Below are 22,614 nucleotides of genomic sequence, written 5' to 3' on the forward strand. Positions count from 1 at the left end.
AAATGAAAAGAAATGAAAAGGGTAAAAAAAATGAAAAGAAATGAAAAGGATAAAAAGAAATGCAAATAAAGGAAAAGAATAAAAAGAAATGCAAATAAAGGAAAAGGATAAGAAGAAATGAAAACGAAGGAAAAGGAGTGAAAATAATGGGAAATAGCAGCAAAGAAGGGAAGAGAATGGGAAGTCATTGGGAAGAGCCGTCGGCCGATCCCGAGAACTGCAAAACAAAAAAAACCCAAAAAATCCCCCGCCCCCCCCCCCCCCTTTCCTCTGCTGCAGTGCTGCGGGAGGATTTCCGGCACCCCCCCGGGGACGTGGCGGTGGCGGCGGGCGAACCCGCCGTGCTGGAGTGCGTCCCCCCCCGCGGCCACCCCGAACCCCGCGTCACCTGGAAGAAGGACGGCGCCCGCTTGGGCCACCAGCGCCCGCGTCTGACGGTCAGAGGGTGTCCCCCTCCCCCCGCCCCCAGCCCCTAAAATCCTCCCCCCCCCCCCAAAAATTAAAAAAAAAATTAAAAAAATAAAAAAATTAAAAAAAATTAAAAAAAATTAAAAAATTAAAAAATTAAAAAAATTACAAAAATCTAAAAAAGTAAAAAAAATTTTAAAAATCAAAAAATTTAAAAAAATAAAAAATAATAAAAAAAATTTAAAAATTAAAAAAATTAAAAAATTAAAAAAATTAAAAAATAAAAATTAAAAAAATTTAAAAATTAAAAAATTTAAAAATTAAAAAATTTAAAAATTTTAAAAATTAAAAAAATTACAAAAATCTAAAAAAGTAAAAAAAATTTTAAAAATCAAAAAATTAAAAAAATAAAAAATAAAAATTAAAAAATTTTAAAAATTAAAAAAATTAAAAAATTTTAAAAAAATAAAAAAATGTAAAAATTAAAAAAATTTAAAAATTAAAAAAATAAAAAAATAAAAAAATCAAAAAATAATAAAAAAATTTTAAAAAATTTAAAAATTCAAAATATTAAAAAATTAAAAAAAATTAAAAAATTTTAAAAAAATTTAAAAATTAAAATATTAAAAATTTTTTTAAAAATTTTAAAAATTAAAAAAATTTTAAAAATTAAAAAAAATTTAAAAATTAAAAAAAAATAAAAAAATAAAAAAATAAAAAATTTTAAAAATAAAAAAATTAAAAAAAAAACCAAAAATTTTAAAAAATTAAAAAATTTTTTAAAAATTAAAAAATTAAAAAAAATTAAAAAAAGATTAAAAAAATTAAAAAAATTTAAAAAAATTAAAAAACAATAAGGGGGGGGAGGAGGGGTGTTGTGGGGTGGGGGTCACCCCTTCTTCCCCCCCCCCCCCCCCAGATGCGCGGCGGGAAGCTGATGGTGACCAGCGCCCGGAAGAGCGATGCCGGCGTCTACGTCTGCGTGGCCACCAACGCGGCCGGGGAGAGGGCCAGCCGGCCGGCCCGGCTGCTGGTCTTGGGTGCGTGGGGTGGCGGTTTCGGGGAGGGGGAGGGGGAGGGGGGGGGGGGTTGGTGGCCGCCACGGCGGGAGTGACGGCCGCCCCCATCCCGTAGAGCGGCCGGTTTTCGGCAGGAGGCCCCTGGACCAAGCGGCGCTGGCGGAGGGGACGGCGGAATTCCCGTGTCGGGCGGTGGGGGACCCCCGGCCGGCGGCGGGATGGCGCAAGGAGGAGGGGGAGCTGCCGGCGGGAAGGTGAGCGGGAAGCGGTCCCGGGGTGGAAATTTGGGGGAGAGGATGAGGGGGTTGGGGAGGGGGGGGGGGGAGGGGGGGATGCCGGGCGGCGCAGTGCCGGAATGGGGCGGCTGGGGGGCTCGCGGGGCCGGAGCCTTCCGCGTGCCCGCGGCCTCGAGGATGTCCATGGCATGCCGATGGCGGCCCGCATGCCTAGCTCATCCCGCATCCATGTCGCGGCCCTCATCCCCATCGCATCCCACATCCCACATCCCGATCGCATCCCGCATGCCTAGCTCATCCCGCATCCATGTCACATCCCACATCCATATCACATCCCACATCCCGCATCCCAATCGCATCCCGCATCCCGATCGCATACTGCATCCCTAGCTCATCCTGCATCCCTATTGGATCCCGTATCCATATCACATCCTCCCTCCCCAGCTTATCCCGCATCCATATTGCATCCCACATCCTGCATCCCGATCACATCCCGCATCACACATCCTGCATCCCAATTGCATCCCACCTCCCTAACTCATCCCACATCCATATCGCATCCCACATCCCTATCACGTCCTGCATTCCTGTTGCATCCCTATTGAATCCTGCATCTCTACCTGCATCCCGCATCCCGCATCCCTATCACATCCCACATCCCCATCGCATCCCTCATCCCTATCATATCCCGCATCCCCATCACATCCCGCATCCCTGTCACATCCTGCATCCCTATTGCATCCCGCATCCTTATCGCATCCCGCATGCCTATCTCATCCCACATCCCTACCTCATCCCGCATCCCCATCGCATCCTGCAACCCTATCGCATCCCGCATCCCTATCACATCCCGCATCCCTTATCTCATCCCGCATCCCTATCACATCCCGCATCCCTATCGCATCCCGCATCCCTTATCTCATCCCGCATCCCTATCACATCCCGCATCCCTATCGCATCCCGCATCCCTTATCTCATCCCGCATCCCTATCTCATCCCGCATCCCTATCGCATCCTGCATCCCTACCTCATCCCACATCCCTATCGCGTCCTGCATTCCTGTTGCATCCCTATTGAATCCTGCATCTCTACCTGCATCCCGCATCCCGCATCCCTATCACATCCCGCATCCTTATTGCATCCCATATCCCTATTGCATCCCGCATCCCTATTGCATCCCGCATCCCTGTCACATCCCACATCCCTATCTCATCCTGCATCCCCATCGCATCCCGCATCCCTATCACATCCCACATCCCTATCTGATCCCGCATCCCTTATCACATCCCGCATCCCTGTCACATCCCACATCCCCATCGCATCCCGCATCCTTATCGCATCCCGCATGCCTACCTCATCCCACATCCCTATCTCATCCCGCATCCCTTATCACATCCCGCATCCCTATCGCATCCCGCATCCCACAGCCCTACGGCATCCCACCTTCCCAGCACCTCCCTCGTTCCCGTCGCACCCCCCGGCCCCCGCACATCCCGCGTTGCATCCCGCATCCCTCATCCTATCCCGCATCCCCCTCACACCCCCCATCCAGCCCCGCCCCGCCCCGCCCCGCCCCGCCCCGCGGCCCTTTTGCCATCCGTCTCCCCGTCCTATCCGTCCCCTCCCCACCCCGCTCCAGGTGGGAAGTGCTTCCCGACAACACGCTGCGGATCAGCCGGCTGCGGGCGGAGGACGAGGGCACCTACACCTGCGTGGCCGACAACGGCGTGGGGCGCTCGGAGGCGTCGGCCACCCTCACCGTGCACGGTAAGGGGGGGGGGACGGACGGACGGACACCCGGATGGGGGACGCCCGGAGGGGACACCCAAGGGTGCCGGCGGAACGGCTGGCCGAGTCCTCCTCTCTCCCCGCCCCGCGGCAGTGCCACCCCAGCTCGTCACCGGGCCCCGCGACCGGACCGTCAGCCCCGGTCAGAATGTGACCTTCCAGTGCCGGAGCAAAGGCAAACCGCCCCCCGCCGTGGTTTGGCAGAAGGAGGGCAGCCAGGTCTGTCCCATCCCCGGCCCCATCCCTGTCCCCATCCCCGGCCCCATCCCTGTCCCCATCCCTGGACCCATCCCTGGACCCATCCCTGTCCCCATCCCTGTCCCCATCCCTGTCCCCATCCCCGGCCCCATCCCCGGCCCACCCCCATTCCTGTCACCGTCTCTGTCTATGTCCCAGTGCACATTGCTGTCCCCGTCTCCATCCCATCCCCGGGCCTGTCCCCATCCCTGACCCTGTCCCCATGCCCAGTCCGATCTCCATCTCCATCCCATCCCATCCCATCCCATCCCATCCCATCCCATCCCATCCCATCCCATCCCATCCCCATTCCCACCCCATCTTATTTCATTCCCATCCCCATCCCTGTCTCTGTCCCCATCCCCATTCCTGTTCCCAACCCAATCCCCATACCATCCCATCTCCATTCCATCTCCATCTCCATCTCCATCTCCATCTCCATCTCCATCTCCATCTCCATCTCCATCTCCATCTCCATCTCCATCTTATCCCCATCCCATCCCGCCCCACCCCACCCCATCCCATCCCCATCCCATCCCATCCCATCTCCATCTCCATCTCCATCTCCATCTCCATCTCCATCTCCATCTCCATCTCCATCTCCATCCCATCTCCATCTCCATTCCATCTCCATCTCCATCTCCATCTCATCCCCATCCCATCCCATCCCATCCCATCCCATCCCATCCCATCCCATCCCATCCCCATCCCATCTCCATTCCATCATCTCCATCTCCATCTCATCCCCATCCCATCCCATCCCATCCCATCCCATCCCATCCCATCCCATCCCGTCACATCCCCATCCCATCTCCATTCCATCTCCATCATCTCCATCTCCATCCATCCCCATCCCATCCCATCCCATCCCATCCCATCCCATCTCCATCTCCATCTCCATCTCCATCTCCATCTCCATCTCCATCTCCATCTCCATCTCCATCTCCATCATCTCCATCTCCATCTCCATCATCTCCATCTCCATCTCCATCTCCATCTCCATCTCCATCTCCATCCCCATCCCCATGTCCATCCCCGTCTCCATCTCTGTCTCCATCTCAATCTCATCCCATCCCATCCCATCCCATCTCCATCTCCATCTCCATCTCCATCTCCATCCCCATCCCCATCTCCATCCCCATCCCCATGTCCATGTCCATGTCCATCCCCATCTCCATCTCTGTCTCCATCTCAATCCCATCCCATCCCCATCCCCATCTCCATCTCCACCCCACCCCATCCCCTCCAAGTGCCTCCCCCCTCACCCCCCTCTGCCCCCTCCCTCCCGCAGACCCTCCTCTTCCCGGGCCAGACCCCGCACCCCACCAACCGCTTCTCCGTGAGCCCCACCGGCGCCATCACCATCGCCGACGTGCAGCCGGCCGACGCCGGCTACTACCTGTGCCAGGCCATCAGCGTGGCCGGCAGCGTCCTGGCCAAGGCGCGGTTGGAGGTGGCGGAGGGTAAGCGCCGCGCTGGCAGAGAACGGGCGCGTTCGGCGCACGGGTGGCACCCATCAAGGAATTCTTCCTTTTTCCTCCACGTTTTTTACCGTAGCGCCGGCTGAGCTTCCACCGCCGGGGACCGGCTGGGATCCCGCTAACCGGACGGTGCTGCCGGTGGGGGCCACGGCGCTCTTGCCGTGCTGGGTGGGGGGCGGTGACCCCCAGGTCAGCGTGGGGTGGTGGAAGGACGGGAACGTCCTGGTGGGCGCCCAGCCCCGCGTCAACCTGCTGGAGAACGGCACCCTGCAGATCACCCACCTCCGGGTGAGCCCGGGCTCAGGGCGCCCACCTCCAGGGGCACCCATGGGGTGGCAGCGGAGGGAGGGGAGGGGCTGCAAGGAGGGGGAGGAGGGGGGCGGTGGGTGCGCAGGGTGGTGGGGGCAAAGGGAGATGGGTGCCATGGGTGGTGGGTGCTCAGGGTGGTGGGTGTCATGGGTGGTGGGTGCTCAGGGTGGTGGGTGTCATGGGTGGTGGGTGTTCAGGGTGATGGGTGTTGAGATGGGTGGTGGGTGATCAGGGTGGTGGGTGCCCAGGGTGGTGGGTGCCATGGGTGGTGGGTGCCATGGGTGGTGGCTACCATAGGTGGTGGGTGATCAGGGTGGTGTGTGAAATGGGTGGTGGGTGCAATGGACAGTGGGTGCTGAGAGTGGTGGGAGCTCAGGCTGGTGGGTGCCATAGGTGGTGGGTGCCATGGGTGGTGGGTGCCCAGAGTGGTGGGTACCATGGGTGGTGTGTGCCATGGGTGGTGAGTTCTCGGGGTGGTGTGTGAAATGGGTGGTGGGTGCAATGGACAGTGGGTGCCGAGAGTGGTGGGAGCTCAGGCTGGTGGGTGCCATAGGTGGTGGGTGCCATGGGTGGTGGGTGCCCAGAGTGGTGGGTGCCATGGGTGGTGTGTGCCATGGGTGGTGAGTTCTCGGGGTGGTGTGTGAAATGGGTGGTGGGTGCAATGGACAGTGGGTGCCGAGAGTGGTGGGAGCTCAGGCTGGTGGGTGCCATGGGTGGTGGGAGCTCAGGGTGATGGGTGTTGAGATGGGTGGTGGGAGCTCAGGCTGGTGGGTGCCATGGGTGGTGGGTGCCATGGGTGGTGAGTGCTCAGGGTGATGGGTGTTGAGATGGGTGGTGGGTGCTCAGGGGGTGGGTGCAATGGGTGGTGGGTGCAATGGACAGCGGGTGCCCAGAGTGGTGGGAGCTCAGGCTGGTGGGTGCCATGGGTGGTGGGTGCTCAGGGTGATGGGGCAGGAGCTCTTGCCCCCGTAGGTGACGGACTCTGGGCACTACGAGTGCGTGGCCACCAGCTCGGCGGGCGAGACACGTTGGAGCAGCTCCCTGGAGGTGCAAGGTGGGTCACGGGGACGTCACCGCACCGGGGACACCATGGCACCGGGGGTGAAGCCACCCCGGATCTCCATACATCTCCCCACAGATGAAGGACCCAGCCTATCCCCACCGTCCCCGGAGCCCGGCGTCCTCCCCAGGCCACCCTCCACCCCCGTTGTCACCAATGTCACCGAAAGCAGTGTCACCCTAAGCTGGAAAGGGAACGAGGACAACAGGGCCACTGATGTCACCTCCTACGTCGTGGAGGCTTTCAGGTATCACACAAACGTCCTCTCTGGCTGCAGGGGTGACGTGGTGGCCCGGTGCTACCCTGCCACCGCGTCACTCCTGTCCCCTGGCAGCCAGGCCACGGGTGGCCCGTGGCAGACGGTGGCAGCCAACGTGGAGAGTGAGACGTATACGGTGAGCGACCTCGTCCCCGACACCGTCTACCTCTTCTTGGTGCGGGCAGTCAACGCCTACGGGCTCAGCGACCCCAGCGGCGTCTCGGAGCCAGTGCGCACCCAAGGTGAGACCCAGTGGTGATGCTGGTGGAGGTGTCCATACGCCCACCACCCTTGGGTGCATCTTCACTTGGTGATGCTGATGGAGGTGGCCACGGACCCACCACCTTTGGGTTCATCCCTGCTTGGTGACACCAACGGAGGTGCCCATGGACCCACCACCCTTGGGTTCATCTCCTCTTGGTGACACCAACGGAGGTGCCCATGGACCCACCACCCTTGGGTGCATCCCTGCTTGGTGACACCAACGGAGGTGCCCATGGACCCACCACCCTTGGGTGCATCCCTGCTTGGTGACACCAATGGTGGTACCCATGGACCCTTCACTCTTGGGTTCATCCCTGCTTGGTGACTCCGACAGAGGTGCCCATGGACCCACCACCCTTGGGTGCATCCCTGCTTGGTGACACCAATGGTGGTACCCATGGACCCTTCACTCTTGGGTTCATCCCTGCTTGGTGACTCCAATGGAGGTGCCCATGGACCCACCACCCTTGGGTTCATCTCCTCTTGGTGACACCAACGGAGGTGCCCATGGACCCACCACCCTTGGGTGCATCCCTGCTTGGTGACACCAACGGAGGTGCCCATGCACCCACCACCCTTGGGTGCATCTCCTCTTGGTGACACCAATGGTGGTACCCATGGACCCTTCACTCTTGGGTTCATCCCTGCTTGGTGACACCAATGGAGGTGCCCATGGACCCACCACCCTTGGGTTCATCCCTGCTTGGTGACACCAACGGAGGTGCCCATGGACCCTTCACTCTTGGGTTCATCCCTGCTTGGTGACACCAACGGAGGTGCCCATGGACCCACCACCCTTGGGTGCATCCCTGCTTGGTGACACCAACGGAGGTGCCCATGCACCCACCACCCTTGGGTGCATCTCCTCTTGGTGACACCAATGGTGGTACCCATGGACCCTTCACTCTTGGGTTCATCCCTGCTTGGTGACACCAATGGAGGTGCCCATGGACCCACCACCCTTGGGTTCATCCCTGCTTGGTGACACCAACGGAGGTGCCCATGGACCCTTCACTCTTGGGTTCATCCCTGCTTGGTGACACCAACGGAGGTGCCCATGGACCCACCACCCTTGGGTGCATCTCCTCTTGGTGACACCAATGGAGGTGCCCATGGACCCACCACCCTCTCACGTTTTTGGCAGACACCAGCCCTACGCCCCAAGGGCTGGACCCCGAGCAGGTGCAGCGGGAGCTGGCGCAAGTGACCGTGCACCTCCAGGAGCCCACGGTGCTGCCGTTGGGCACCGTCCGCCTCTCCTGGACCGTGAGTGCAGCGCCGCGTGGCCGGTACGGGGCTCCCAGCGCCGAGCGGCCCCTCCCCATCCCGCCCTCCCCTTTTTGGTCCCCAGGTGGAGCGCCAGGCACCCTTCCTTCAGGGCTACCGGGTGCTGTACCGGCAGCGCGGCGGGCGCTGGGAGGAGGCGCGGGCGGTGCGGGCGCCGGGGGAGCGGGGCACCCTGCTCACCGAGCTGCGCCGGGGCCAAGACTACGAGGTCAAGGTCCGACCCTACTTCCATCACCTCCACGGCCCCGACAGCGCCGTGCGAACCCTGCGCACCCCCGAGGCGGGTGAGTGCGGGTGCGGAGGGGGTGGCGGGGGTCCCAGGGGGACCCTCTGGAGGTGACACCCCACCCGTGTCCCCCCTGGCAGCCCCCAGCGCCCCACCAAGAGCCGTCAGCGTGGCTGGTAATGGCACCAGCGTCCGCATCTCGTGGCAGCCGCCGCCGCTGGCCGAGCAGAACGGCGTCATCCGCGATTACCGGGTAAGACGCCACCGGGGACACAGCAGGTCCCCTCCGTCCCCCCCACGATGGTGTCACGGTGTCCCCATGATGTTCCAACCTCCCCCCTCCCACCCCCCCACCCCCCCCCACCCAGATCTGGTGCTTGGGCAACGAGAGCCGCTTCCACATCAACCAGAGCGTGGAGGGGACGGTGCTGGCGACGGTGCTGCGGGGACTGGTCCCCGGTGTCCCTTACCACGCCGAAGTCGCCGCCGCCACCAGCGCCGGCGTAGGCGCCCGCAGCGCCCCTGTCCCCATCCGCATCGGTGAGTCCCTCCTGGCCACCGCCCCACCCACGGGTAGGGGGGTGGCGGGGGTCACCCCAAGCGCTGGGGACGGCTCCTGGGCACCCCTGCCGGTGTGTCCCCCTTCTCCCTGTCCCTTGCAGCCCCCCCGGCGGAGCGGGACGCGGGGCCGGCGGGCGGGAGCAGCATGGCCGAGCATTTGGCCGAGGTGGCCAAGCGGCCGGCCTTCATCGCCGGCGTCGGCGGCGCTTGCTGGGTCATCCTCGCCGCCTTCGCCGCTTGGCTCTACGGTCGCCGCCGGAGGAAGAAGGAGCTGAGCCACTTCACCGGTATGGTGTTGGGGGGGCTACATCGGGGACACCAACCCCCTCCCCCACCCCCCCCGGTACCCGTCACCACCCACCCCCTCTCTCTTCACAGCGTCCTTCGCCTATACGCCCACCGGTAAGCCTATAGGTGCCGCGGGGACCCGGCGCGGCCCCTCGCCGCCCTCACCTCCACCTCTTTCCGCAGTCGCCTTCCCGGCTCCGGCGCGCGGCAGCCCCAGGTACCCCCTCCGATATCTCCCCCCTCTCCCCGGGACTCCCCAGTACCGCCCACCAGCATCCCTTCACCGCGTCTCCTTGCAGGGCAGCCGCCGGCGGTGCTTACCCGTGGCTGGCAGACGCTTGGCGCGGCGGCGGCGCGGCCGGTGCCGCCGGCTGCTTGGGGACCACCGAGAGATACTATAACGGTGAGGGGTCGTCGTGGGGATGGGTGGCTTTGGTTGAAGGGCGTCATGGTCAACGTTGACGGTGCTGGTCGCCATCGGCAGAGGCCGGCATCACCCGCTACATCGCCCAGACGGAGCAGTTTGGGGCGGGGGCCGGCGAGGGGCCGGTTTACAGCACCATCGAGGCGGGCGGCGAGGAGCTCCGCACCTTCCCCCGTCCCTTCTCGCAGCATGGGACCCTCTACCCCATGGTGGGTCCTCAACCGACGGATACCCCGGCCCCACAGGCACCCCGTGGCCGAGCCGAGCACGGTAGGGTGGTGGGACGGGTCGGGGGACACAGGGGATGCTGGTGGCGCGGTCCCCTCCCCGCAGCCCCACTCTGGGGTCCTTCCTCGCCGCAGGGGGCAAAAGGAAGAAGGTGGGGCAAGCGGTGAAACCACCGGCGGTGAGCTGGACGGAGCTGCTGCCCCCACCGCCCTCGGCCAGCGAGCTCAGCCAGTACACCCAGGAGGAGGAGGAGGAAGAGGAGGGTGAAGAAGAAGAGGCGGCTGGAGGGTGAGTGTGGGGGCCTGGGGGGGCCGGGGCATGGTGGCCCCAGCACCCACCCCGTGGCCCCCACCCCGCAGGTTGGGGACGGAGGAGTGGTACCCCGGTGAGCACGTCGCCTGTGCCACCGCCGCATCCTCGCCCGCCGCCTCCTCCGGCTGCCGGTCCACCGCCACCCTGACGCCATCGCCCCGTGCCGCTGAGGACATCCCTCGCCTCCGTGACTTCGATAGCCCCGGCCTGCCCCGGTAGGAGATAGGTCTCACTTGGTCCAGCTGTGGCATTGGGGTCTGGATGTCCCGTCAGGGCCCGAATGTCCCATTAGGGTCTGGATGTCCCACCATGGTCCAGATGTCCCATCACGATCCAGCCGTGTTGTCACAATCTGACCTTGCCATGCCATCGTGGTCTGGTTATGTCATCGGGGTCTAGATATCTCATAGGGGTCCAGATGTCGCATTGTGGTCCAGATGTCCCACCATCGTCCAAATGTCCCATCACAATCAAGCCATGTTGTCATGATCCGACCCTGCTGTGCCATCATGGTCCAGACATGCCATTGGGGTCTGGATGTCCCATTGGGGTCTGGATGTCCCATCAAGGTCTGGATGTCCCTCCGTGGTCCAGATGTCACATCGCAGTACAACCATGTTGTCACCATCCAGCCCTGCTGTGCCATCGTGGTCCAGCCATGCCATTGGGGTCCGGATGTCCCACTGGGGGAGGTCCAGATGTCCCATTGAGGTCCAGATGTCACATCACAATCCAGTCATGTTGTCACCATCCAGTCCTGCTGTGCCATCGTGGTCCAGCCATGCCATTGGGGTCCGGATGTCCCACTGGGGTCTGGATGTCCCACCATGATCCAAATGTCCCTGCGTGACCCATCCATGTTGTCACCATCCATCCCTGCTGTTCGGTCATCCTCTGGCCGTGCTGTCATGACCCATTTGTGACGCTGTGGGTGGGCTGTGGCGTGATAATCCAGCTGTGCCGCCGTGATGTGGCTGTGTTGCCACAAGCCGGCTGGGACGTTGCCATCCAGCTGTGCTGTTGTGGCCCGGCTCTGCCACCACCCAGTGGTGCCATCGCAATCCAGCTGTGCCATCGCCGTGCTGGCGTGCCGCTGCAATGGGGCCGGCCGTACCCTCGCAATCCAGCTGTGCCGCCATCCAGCTGTGCCGCTGCGACCCCGCCGCGGGCTTGCAACCCAGCTGCGCGGCCATCCAGCTGTGCGGCGGCAACCCAGCCGTGCGCTCGCCATCCAGCTGTGCCCCAGCCGCCCCATCGCAACCCCGCCGTGCAGCTGTGACCCATCCAGCTGTGGCACTGCCCTCCACGGCTTCACCCCACACCCCGTCTTTGCCAGGAGACCCCCCCACGGCTCCGGCACCCCCCCACGGGCACCCAGCCCCCCGCCGAATCTGGCTGCCGGCGAGGGCCACCCACCCCGTGCCCGCCGCCACCCCGGCACAGGTGAGCCCTGGGAGGGGGGCTATTTTGGGGGGGGGGATGTGGGGGCTCACCGGCTGGGGGGGGGACTGATGCTGCCGTCACCCCCAGGGAAAACCCGCGGGGAGACCCCGAAAAGTCGCCCGAAGCCCAAATGCAGCCGCTACCACCGGGAAAAGCAGCCGGGAGGTGAGCGGGGGGCGGGGGGGGGGGAATGGGGGGATCCAAGGGGGGGTCCATGGGGGGGCTCAGCCCTCTCCTCCCTCCCTCTCCGCCGCAGACCTGCCGCCACCGCCGCTGCCGCCGCCGGGCGAAACCCCCGGTCCCTCGCCGGAGCGGGAGCCGAGCGGGGCCGAGCGCAAGGTCACCCATCGCCCGCCCCGCGGCGGTAAGCTGGAGCCACCGGAGGGGTTAGGGGGGTGTCACCGCCGAACCCCAAACCTTGTCCCCTCCCTCGCAGACGAGGTCGTCCCCTATGGCAAAGCCTCCTGCCTGCCCCGGGGTCAAGCGTCCGGCAGTTGCTCCACGACGGGCAGCGTCTCGTCCCGTGGCTCCACCAGCTCCCGCGGCCACGGTTCGGGGCGCAGCCGGACCCCGGGGGACCGCGGGGAAGGGACCGGCCATCGCCGCCGCCCCCCGGGTCCCCCATTTCCGTGCCCGTCGCAGGAGAAGCGATGAAGCAGAGGGCGAGCCGGTGGCAGGGTTGGGGACGTGCGGATGGGGACATGGGGGGAACGGGAGGGACGGTCTTTAATTTCTGAGTGGCAGCATGTAAATAGGGTTACACAGAGCCAGTGGCCGGTGGGTGGCAGCGCGAGGGGGGGGGACGAGGATGCTCGGGGTGGGACAAGGACAGTGAGGATGGAGAAGGATGCTTGGGAGGGACGAGGATGCTCGGGGTGGGATGAGGAAGGTGCTCAGGGAGGGAGGAGGAACCTGGAGACAAGGACAGTTGGGAGAGACGAGGACAATGGGGAGGGACAAGGATGCTCAGGAGGGATGAGGACCCTGGGGACAAGGACATTTGGGAGGGACGAGGATGCTCAGGGAGGATGAGGACGCTTGGGGAGGGCGAGGGATGAGGACACTGGGGAGGGATGAGGATGCTCAGGAGGAATGAGGAGGATGCTCAGGCGGGGCAAGGACCCCGGGGACAAGGACAGTTGGGAGGGATGAGGACACTGGGGAGGGACAAGGATGGCTGGGAGGGATGAGGATGGTGGGAAGGGATGAGGACAGTTGGGGAGGACGGGCATACATGGGAGGAACAAGGACAAGGATGCTGCAGAGGGATGAGGGTGCTGAGGAGTGTCCCTCCCCAGGACGAACGTTGGGGGATGAGGACACTGGGTAAGGACGAGGACACCCAGTGGCTGAGGATGGCTGGGACGAAGAGGACGCTTGGGAAACACAAGGTTGCTTGGGAGGGACAAGGCCAGTAAGGAGGGACCAGAAGGATGGTCACAGGGGGATGAGGATGGTGGGGAGGGAGGAGGAGACTTGGGGGTGGGCAAGGACAGCTGGGGGGGGGGGGCGAGGGTGCTCAGGAGGGATGAGAACCCTGGGGAGGAGGATGATGATGGGGAGGGACGAGGACACTTGGAGGGGGCACAAGGACATTCAGGAAGGACAAGGTGGCCTGGGAGGGATGAGGTGACTTGGGAGGACCAGGGACGGTCGGGGTGGGACAAGGACACCGAGGAAGGATGCAGACAGTCAGGAGGAATGAGAACTGTCAGTGAGGATGAGGACGGTCGGGGGACGGTGACCCTGGGGAAGGACAGGGACACTTGGAATGGACAGCGGTGCTTGGGTTGGGCAAGGCTGGTTGGGGGATGAGGACGCTGGGGAAGAAGGACACTGGGGAGGGATGAGGACACTTGGAGGGGACGAGGACGCTTGGGGAGGATGAGGATGTGGAGGAGGGATGAGGAATTTGGGGAGGCATGGGGACACTGAGGAGGGATGGGGACACTTGGGGAGGACAAGGACACTGGGACACCCACCCACCTTGGTGCCACCCACCCTTTGCGGGTGGCTTTTGTTAGCAAAAAGCCCCTTTTTGGGGAACTGCTTAATAAAGCTGGTTTTTAGCCGAGTCGAGGGGACTCTGGCCTTGCCGTGCCCTACACCCTGGGGACTGCCACGCTCCTGTCCCTCCTGTCCCCGTCTCACCGCCCACCCTGGCCCAGGGGCTGTCACTCCCCATCCCGTGGCCACCTGGAAAGAAAAGGGGACATTTTCCAGCACCCCACAGCAGGTGACAGCCCGCACCGCCCCTGGTGCCCATCACCCCTGCCTTGGGGCGCCGCTCACCGTGTGGTGGGATGCCCGCGGCCGCTTCCGTCCCGGGTCTCCGTGACACCCCCAGCCCCGTCCCCCAGTCCCAGGTGGGGATGGGGACCCCGGGCGAGAAGACCCCCTCCAAGGGTGATGGTGGTGGTGAAGGACCTGCTTGGGGAGAAGGCAGAAGGTGGAGGTATCACCATGGTGTCACGAGTGGGCCACCTTCCCCGAGGAGGTGACGATGCTTGGGGTCAGAGTGGGGGTCTGGGAACCCTCGGCTCACCCCCATAGCTTCCGTCGGTGTCCTCGAGGTTGAAGCAGAGGCCATCGACGGCCACCGCCAGCGCCCGGGCAAAGCTGGCGTCCAGGAGGAAGGAGCCATCGCAGGAGCTCACCAAGCTGCAACGGGCGCTGGCGAAGTTGTCCTCCGAGACAGACCCCCAGCCATTCAGCAGCGACCCCCCCGGTGAGCCCCTCATCGCTGGCTGCTCTTCCTCCTCCTCCTCCTCCTCCCCCAGCTCGGAGGCTGGTGGCCCGTAGATGTAGCCGTAGGTGTGCGGCGGAGAGAAGGACCGCGGCACGGTCGGCGCTGGGGGGCTGTGGGGGACACAACGGGGATGCTGCTGGCACTGGGGGATGCTGCCACCGTGGTGGCGTCCCAGGGGAATGGAGTCTACCTGGGGCAGATGGTCTCCTGGTCCGTCTCCAGGTCCTCGGCCACCCGCTGTGGTGTGAGGACTCCATCGCTGAGCACCGGCGAGAGGCGGCCAGGGAGCGGGGACCTGTCCCTGGGGTGCCTGGTGGCCGGGGATGTGTCCTTGGGGTACCTGGTGGCCAGGAACGTGTCCCTTGGGTGCCCGGTCACCAGTGATGGGTCCCTGTGGTGCCTGGTGACCAGGGACATATCCGTGCAGTACCTGCTGCCCGAGAACGTGTCCGTGTGGTGACCAGGAGCTGGGGACATCTCAGGGCGTCTGGTGACTGGGGATGTGTCCCTTGGATGCTTGGTGGCTGGGGATGTGTCCTTAGGATGCCTGGTGACCGGTGGCATGTCCTCAGGGTACCTGCTGGACAGGAACATGTCTCTTGGGTGCCGGGTCACCGGTGATGGGTATTGGGGTGCCTGGTGGCCAGGACATGTCCCTGCAGTACCTGGTGGACGGGAACTTGTCCCTGCGTTGCACAGTGGCTGGGGACTTCTCCTTGGGGAACCTAGTGACTGGGGACTTGTCCCTTGGGTGCCCACCGGCTGGGGACATGTCCTCGGGGTGCCTGCTGGCTGGTGACGCGTCCCTCTGGCACTTGGTCACTGGTGATGGGTCCTTAGGGTGCCTGGTAGCTGGGGACATGTCCTTGGGGTACCTGCTGCCCAGGAACATGTCCCCGTGGTGCCCGGGGACTGGAGACATCTCCTCGGGGTGCCTGGGGACTGGGGACATGTCCCTGGGGCACCTGGTGACCGGGGACGTGTCCTCAGGGTGTCTGGTGGCTGAGATTGTGTCCCTCTGGTGCCTGGTGGTTGGTGACGCGTCCCTGTTGTGCCTGGTGGCTGGGGACATGTCCTCACGGTATCTGGTGACTGGGGACATGACCCTGGGGTGCCTGGTGACTGGTGACGCATCCTTGGTATGCCTGGTGGCCAGGAACATGTCCTTGGGGTTGTCAGCGCCCAGGGACATGTCCCTAGGGTGCCTGGTGACCGGTGACACGTCCCTGGGGCTCTCAATGACCGAGGATGTGTCCCTGGGGCGCCGGGTGGCCGGAGACATGTCCCTGGGCATCCCAGTGACCGTGGTGCCCATGTCCTTGGGGCGCTTGGTGACTGGGGACGTGTCCCTGGGGATCCCAGTGACTGGGGACACGTCCTTTGGGCACCTGGTGACTGGGGACTTGTCCCGGGGACACGCAGTGGCCGGGGACCTGCGGGTGGAAGGGACACGGTGGCTTTTGCAGCATAGGGTCAGGGTGGGAGGCACCCATCGGTGTCCCCAGCACGGGGACACCCAGACTCACCGTGTCACCGGCGGGTGCCAGGCGTGGGGTGGCCTCGGGGGTGTCACCGGTAAGCCGGTGACACCGGAGGCCAGCGAGGCGCTGCCCCGCCGTGGTTTCGGGGAGCTGAAGACTGGTGGCTGCTGCGGGTCCCCTCTGGCCAGCGCGGCGGTGGCGGTGTCACCGTCATGTCCCTTTTGCTGAGGCCACCCAAAATCTGTCCCCCACTCGCCTCCGCTCCCGGGGACGTGGCTGGGGCCACCCGTGAGCAGCGGGGTGCTGTGCACTTGGTGCAGCTCTGCAGGGGGCGGGGGGGGGAACACAGAGCCATGAGCCACCTCCCCGGTGTCCCCCGTGTCCCCCCCGCCTGTCCCCTGTACCCACCTCTCTTGCGGACGCGCTCCCAGGGCGCGGGGTTGGGGGTGCTGGGCGAGGTGCGCACCCCAGGGTGGCCCCCGACGTAGCACCCCGCGTCCCCCAGGGGCGGCGGGTGCCCCCCACGGAAGCTGCTGCGGTTGGGGGGTGTGGGGGGGCCGAGGCTCGGTGGCTCCAAGGACAGGGCTGGAGGGGGGGGATGGGGGGGGGGAGAGCGGTCAGGGCACCCATGGGTGCTGCGGGGGGGTCCCTTGTTCCCCCCATCCTCGGCTCTATGTGACCCCAGGTCCCCGCTGCCCGCAGAGAGTGGGGCTCACAGCGAGGGGGGGGGCACCCAGGTGGGGGTCCTACGGAGTCGAGGTGGGGGGGTCCCAGGCATAAGGAGGGGGTCTTGGGCGCCCTTTGCTGGTCTCCCAGTACCCTGGGGGGGTCCTAGGTGCTGGGAGGGGGTCCCGTGGCAGTGGGTGAGGGATCCCATGGAACTGGAGGTGTCTCATGGCATCACATGGGGGTCCCATTGGCATGGGTGGGGGTCCCACGGCACCGGGTGGGGGTCCCAGCCCCGGGGACTCACTGGAGGGGTGGTGGTCCTGTGGCTCTGGGTGGGGGTCACTGCCCTGGGGCTCGCTGGAGGGGTGGGGGTCCCATGGCATTGAGTGGGGGTCCCGGTCCCCGTGGGGCTCACTGGAGGGGTGGGGGTCCCATGGCATTGAGTGGGGGTCCCGGTCCCCGTGGGGCTCGCTGGAGGGGTGGGGGTCCCATGGCATTGAGTGGGGGTCCCGGTCCCCGTGGGGCTGACTGGAGGGGTGGGGGTCCCATGGCATTGAGTGGGGGTCCCGGTCCCCGTGGGGCTGACTGGAGGGGTGGGGGTCCCATGGCATTGAGTGGGGGTCCCGGTCCCCGTGGGGCTCACTGGAGGGGTGGGGGTCCCATGGCATTGAGTGGGGGTCCCGGTCCCCGTGGGGCTCACTGGAGGGGTGGGGGTCCCATGGCATTGAGTGGGGGTCCCGGTCCCCGTGGGGCTGACTGGAGGGGTGGGGGTCCCATGGCATTGAGTGGGGGTCCCGGTCCCTGTGGGGCTCACAGGAGGGGTGGGGGTCCCATGGCATTGAGTGGGGGTCCCGGTCCCCGTGGGGCTCACTGGAGGGGTGGGGGTCCCATGGCATTGAGTGGGGGTCCCGGTCCCCGTGGGGCTCGCTGGAGGGGTGGGGGTCCCATGGCATTGAGTGGGGGTCCCGGTCCCCGTGGGGCTGACTGGAGGGGTGGGGGTCCCATGGCATTGAGTGGGGGTCCCGGTCCCCGTGGGGCTCGCTGGAGGGGTGGGGGTCCCATGGCATTGAGTGGGGGTCCCGGTCCCCGTGGGGCTGACTGGAGGGGTGGGGGTCCCATGGCATTGAGTGGGGGTCCCGGTCCCCGTGGGGCTCACTGGAGGGGTGGGGGTCTCTGCCGTCGCTGCCCAGGAGGCGGCTGCTGAGGCTGCTGCTGCTGCTGAGATTTCGGGGGGCGCAACCAGGTTTCCAGGGGCCACCGAGCCACGGCGAGTCACCGGCCACCAGCCTGCGGGCCGAAAGGTGCCATCGGGGCATGCCATCCCCACCGCGCCGGGGTTCCCCCCCATGTCCCCCACCCCGCAGCCGCTTACCTGTGGCGAGCCGCCGCGTCCTGGCTGGCGCGGCGCTGGCAGAGGAGGAGGAGGAAGGCGAGTAAGGCCAACCAGAGCAGCGAACCGGCGGCCGCGATGACGGCGGGCTGCCGCAGCACCTGCACCACCCCGGCGCTCCCCGCCATCAGCCCTGCAAGGGTCCCACCAGCGTCACCTCTAGCCCACCGCCTTGACCACCCTTCCCGCCCCCGCCCCCCGATTCGCTCCCTGTCCCCTACCCAGGACGCCACAGGTGGCATTGCTGGGGACCCCCAGCCCCGCGCCGTTGAAAGCTGCCACCTGGACACAGAATTCGGCCCCGGGGCTCGGGAGGAAGGTTTCCAGGTGGTGGGTGGCTCCGTCCACTGTCCTGTTGGTGGGGCGCTGCCAGCCCTCACCCATTGACCAGACCTGGCAGGCACCGAGAAGATGGGTCTTCTTAGCTGAGTCCCCTTGATGGACCCCCACTGGTGGATTCCTCTTGGATGGAACCCTTTGCATGGACCCCCTTGGATGAATACCCCTCAGATGGACCCCCTTGGATGACCCCCTTAGATGAATCCCCTAGGTTGAACCCCCTTGGATGGACCCTCTTGACGGACCCCCACTGGTGGATCCCTCTTGGATGGAACCCTTTGCATGGGCCCCCTTGGCTGAATGCCCCTTGGATGGACCCTCTTGGCTGAGCCCCATTAGATGAATCCCCTTGATGGACCCCCATTAGATGAATCCCCTTGATGGACCCCCATTGATGGATCCCACTTGGCTGAATGCCCCTTGGCTGGACCCCCCTTGGCTGAGCCCCATTAGATGAATCCCCTTGGTGGACCCCCATTGATGGATCCCTCTTGGACAGACCCCTTGGATGACCCCCTTAGATAAATCCCCTAGGTTGAACCCCCTTGGATGGACCCCCTTGGGTTAGTCCCACTTGGATGTCCCCCTTCCTTAGATCGACCCCTTTGATGGACCTCCTTGGATGGATTCCCCCCTTAGATGGATCTCCTGGGATGGACCTCCACTTTGGATGCCCCCCTTGGACGAACCTCCTTATCGAGATCCCTCTTGGACGGACCCCTTGGATGAATTTCCCCTTGGAAAAGCACTCCTTGGATGGTCGCCCTTGGGTAGACCCCACCTTTGATAGGCTCGTTTCTTGGATGGATCCCCCTTAGACAGGTGCCTTGGATGGACCCTCTTTGGCCAGAAGCCCACAAGCCCCCCCCCCCACCTCTGCCCCATCACCCCAAACCTTGTAGCCCCGGATGATGCCGTTGTGGGCCTCAGGAGGAGGTGGCTCCCAGCTCACAACCACGGTGCCGTTCCCCGTCTCAGCTTGGCCCACGGTGACGTGCTGGGGCGCCGCGCTCGGCACTGCCGGGACAGCGGTGCTGAGAACCCTGGGACCCCCAACCGAATCCCCCCTCCCCCTCAAACCTCCACTTGGGCCTCCCTCACGCCCAACACACCTTCCTCAGGTATCCAGAGGTGCCTGCTGTTGCTCTCCAAGCCCTGGGTCCCTCCAGTGTAGGGTCGGACCTTGAATTCATACTTGTAGCCCCTGCGGAGCGCGGGGATGACGGTGCTGAGCTCCCTGCCCGCGTCGCGCTGGACCCAGGAGGTGCTGGCAGGGAGCAGGCAGCGGTACAGCACCATGTAGCCCTCCGGCATCGGTGCCGGCGTCAGCATCTGGAAGGGGATGGGACGGGTTACGAGGCATGGTGGGACGCAGATGGGACATGGAGGGTGGAGCTTCAGCCTCTTCCCTTTGTCCCATCCCACCCCTCCAGTGGGGACACCCTGACGTCACACCAACCCGCCAGCGGAGCCAGACGGCGGCGGTGGGCAGCGCGGTGCCGTTGTCCAGGTGCAGCCGCACGGCCAGCAGGTCCCGCGGCGCAGCCTCCCGCCGGCCCGGCGGCAGGCGGTCTGTGGGGCAGAGGGAAGCTAACGACAGCACCAGGCAGGAGGAAGGTGCTCCTCAGCACCCACCCCAGATACCCATGCCTGGTAGACCCTCAAGTCTCCTTGGAAGGCCCTACTCAAATGGACCCCTTGGACGGACACCTCTTGGATGGACCTCCTTTGATGGACCCCATGATAGACTCCCATTGATGCAGGCCTCTTAGATGGATCCTTTGGATGGACACCCCTCGTTGGATCCTCCTTTAATGGACCTCCCACCTTGGACAGACCCCCTTAAATAGATCCCCTTGGAGGAATCAGCTTGGATGGATCCCCTTTAGATGGACTCTGTTGAATGGATCCCCTTGGATGGACCCCCACCTGGATGCATCCCCTTAGATGGATCCCCTTACGTGGACGTGCTTGGATGGACCCCTTGGATGGATCCTGTTGGATGGATGCCTTTAGATGGACCTCCTGAGATGGGCCCCCTTCAAAAGTACCCCCTTTGATGGACCTGACTCCTTAGATGAGTCAGTTGGATGGACCCTTTTTTGATGCACCCCCTTGGATGGATCCCCCTTAGACAGACTCCCCATGGACAACCTCCTTGGGTGACCCCCTTGGATGAACCCCATTAGATGGATCCCCTCGCATGGACCTCCAGGTGACCCTGGGTCCCCGTGGCGGTGGCGGCCACAGAGGTCCCACCACTGACCCTCCACGCGGAGGCGGGCGGTGGCGGCGGCGGTGCCCAGCTGGCTCTGTGCCGTACACACGTAGGTGCCGGCGTCGGTGGGTGTCACGGCGTAGAGGCGCAACGTGTGCTCCCGGTCCACCTCGTGCCTGTGGGTCACCAGCTCTCCGTCAGCCCCGTCACCGCCCCACCCTGGGGACGGGACACCTCCACCCTGCCACCACCTACCTGCCCCAGGGCAGGTCCCCACGTTCCTTGTGCCACTGCACCCGCGGCGCCGGGTCACCTTGGGCGCCACAGCTCAGTTCCACGGTGCCGCCGGCCGCCGCCACGGCATCGCTTGGGCGCCGCACGATGGTGGGCTTCTCTGTGGGGGATATGGAGGAGGTGGCACCGGGACCAGGTGTGACGTGTCCCTCACCCGGGGGTCACCCTTGGCTTACCCAGGACGGAGACGCGGGCGCCCCGGCTCTCCCTCTCGCCCGCCGCGTTGGCCGCTACACAGACGTAGGTCCCGGAGTCACTCCGCCGCGCCGGTGCCACCCGCAACTTCCCATCGGTGACCGCGTAGCGGTCACCCGCCAAGTCCAAGGTCACCCCGTCCTTCTTCCAGGTGACGCGGGGTTCGGGGTGTCCCGAGGGGGGGACGCAATCCAGCTCCAACGCTTGCCCCGCCACGGCCACCAAATCAGCCGGCTGCAGGCGGAAGTTGTCCCGCAGCGCTGCGGTGGGGAGGGGACACCGTGGGTCGGGGCGGGGACACACACACACACACACACACAGAGGATATTTTTTTGGGGGGTCCCCCCACCCACCTCATCCCCACGGGGTGTCCTTACCGGCTGCGGTTTGGGGTGCCGCGGCTGTGCCGGGGGGGTGGCAGCCTGTGGGGTGACATGGAGGTCGGTGGGTGCACCGAGCGGGCACGGTCTCAGCCCCGGTGGGTGTGGGGGGGGTGGGGGGACAGAGTTAAGGGTATTTTGCCCCCCTTCACCCCCCCCCCGAACCCCCCCGGGGGTCGCACTCACCTGCCCGGCGCAGCGCGGCGAGGCAGAGCCCCAACCCCAACGCCGTCGCCCAACCGCCCGCCATGCCGGCCCCGGCTCGCCTTCCCGCTTCCTCCCTAAATCTCGGTCCCTCCCTGCCGGCACCGGGGCCGGATCCGGCTCCGGATGGTGGGGGGGAACGACAATAGCCGGATGTGGGGGCCGGGAAGTGCTGGGGCTGGTGGTGGGGGGGGGGAAGGGTGATGGACACAAACAGCTTCGCCAAGCCACGGCGGTGCGAGCGCCCGGTTGCGGTGGCACCGGCAGCACCCGGAGGGCACCGGGGGACACCGGTGTTTAACGAGTTTAATTAATCTGAAAAAATTCCCCCCCCCCCCCCCCAAAACCCCTCCCATGTTCAGAGGAAGAGGAATTAAGAAGAAACGAGCTCTCGGCTGGTGACGCCATCAGTAGGGACCAGAGTGAACGGCGTCCCAGGCTCTGCGAGCTTAAACCGGGGGGCCGGCCAGGCGCGTCGAGCTTGTCCGGTCTCAGCTATCACCCACCTCTCGCGTCCCCCCACCCTCCCCGGGGCCGGGGGGGGGGCACCCTGTCCCACAAAGACACCCAAGGGTGCCGCCGGCGGCCGGGTAGTACGTTTAGTTTATTGGTTAGTAGTGCAGCCCCGGGGTGCCCCGGCACCCACCCCGGCTGCCCCGGGGCCCGGCTCGCTCGGCCGTCCGCTCTCCGGTTTTCATCCTAAACCTATTTCCCGGGAAGGCCTGGGGGAGAGGCTACGGTGCGCGCCCCAAATCCGGGGGGTTTTCACGGAAAACCCAGGCGCGGCGCGGCGCAACGGAGGGGCCGGGGGGCTTCCAGCCCGTGTTTAGGGGACGGTGCAGCCGGGGCAACTGCAGGGGAAGAG

The 22,614-nt window shown here is 63.5% G+C and overlaps 2 protein-coding genes across 2 annotated transcripts; one reads left to right on the forward strand and one right to left on the reverse strand.

Annotated features, from left to right (window-relative positions):
* Positions 1-279: 279 nt before the first annotated feature.
* Positions 280-12,484, forward strand: ROBO3 (roundabout guidance receptor 3; the record flags this gene model as incomplete). Its single annotated transcript, XM_082500591.1, has 24 exons — positions 280-437; positions 1,328-1,448; positions 1,543-1,681; positions 3,303-3,430; positions 3,546-3,670; positions 4,980-5,151; positions 5,246-5,457; positions 6,451-6,532; positions 6,617-6,785; positions 6,873-7,049; positions 8,213-8,327; positions 8,413-8,632; positions 8,715-8,827; positions 8,943-9,114; positions 9,237-9,422; positions 9,514-9,640; positions 9,723-9,826; positions 9,908-10,117; positions 10,210-10,363; positions 10,435-10,602; positions 11,343-11,830; positions 11,918-11,995; positions 12,087-12,194; positions 12,267-12,484. Coding segments are annotated over 24 exons (3,944 nt in total), but the record flags the coding sequence as incomplete, so codon positions are not given.
* A 68-nt stretch (positions 12,485-12,552) lies between these two features.
* ROBO4 (roundabout guidance receptor 4) lies at positions 12,553-21,795 on the reverse strand (the record flags this gene model as incomplete). Its single annotated transcript, XM_082500594.1, has 19 exons — positions 12,553-14,026; positions 14,123-14,260; positions 14,376-14,689; positions 14,770-15,158; positions 15,277-15,625; positions 15,770-16,012; positions 16,106-16,382; positions 16,469-16,645; positions 17,886-18,016; positions 18,102-18,252; positions 18,341-18,512; positions 19,354-19,475; positions 19,571-19,790; positions 19,918-20,030; positions 20,725-20,852; positions 20,932-21,070; positions 21,147-21,425; positions 21,543-21,587; positions 21,732-21,795. 19 exons carry the CDS (start codon positions 21,793-21,795, stop codon positions 13,881-13,883), a joined length of 3,597 nt encoding a protein of 1,198 aa, XP_082356720.1. The 3' UTR covers positions 12,553-13,880.
* Positions 21,796-22,614: the final 819 nt, after the last annotated feature.

Source organism: Vanellus vanellus, assembly GCF_965231255.1.
Source record: "Vanellus vanellus genome assembly, contig: HAP1_SCAFFOLD_819, whole genome shotgun sequence".
In the NCBI taxonomy this organism is placed as follows: Eukaryota; Metazoa; Chordata; class Aves; order Charadriiformes; family Charadriidae; genus Vanellus; species Vanellus vanellus.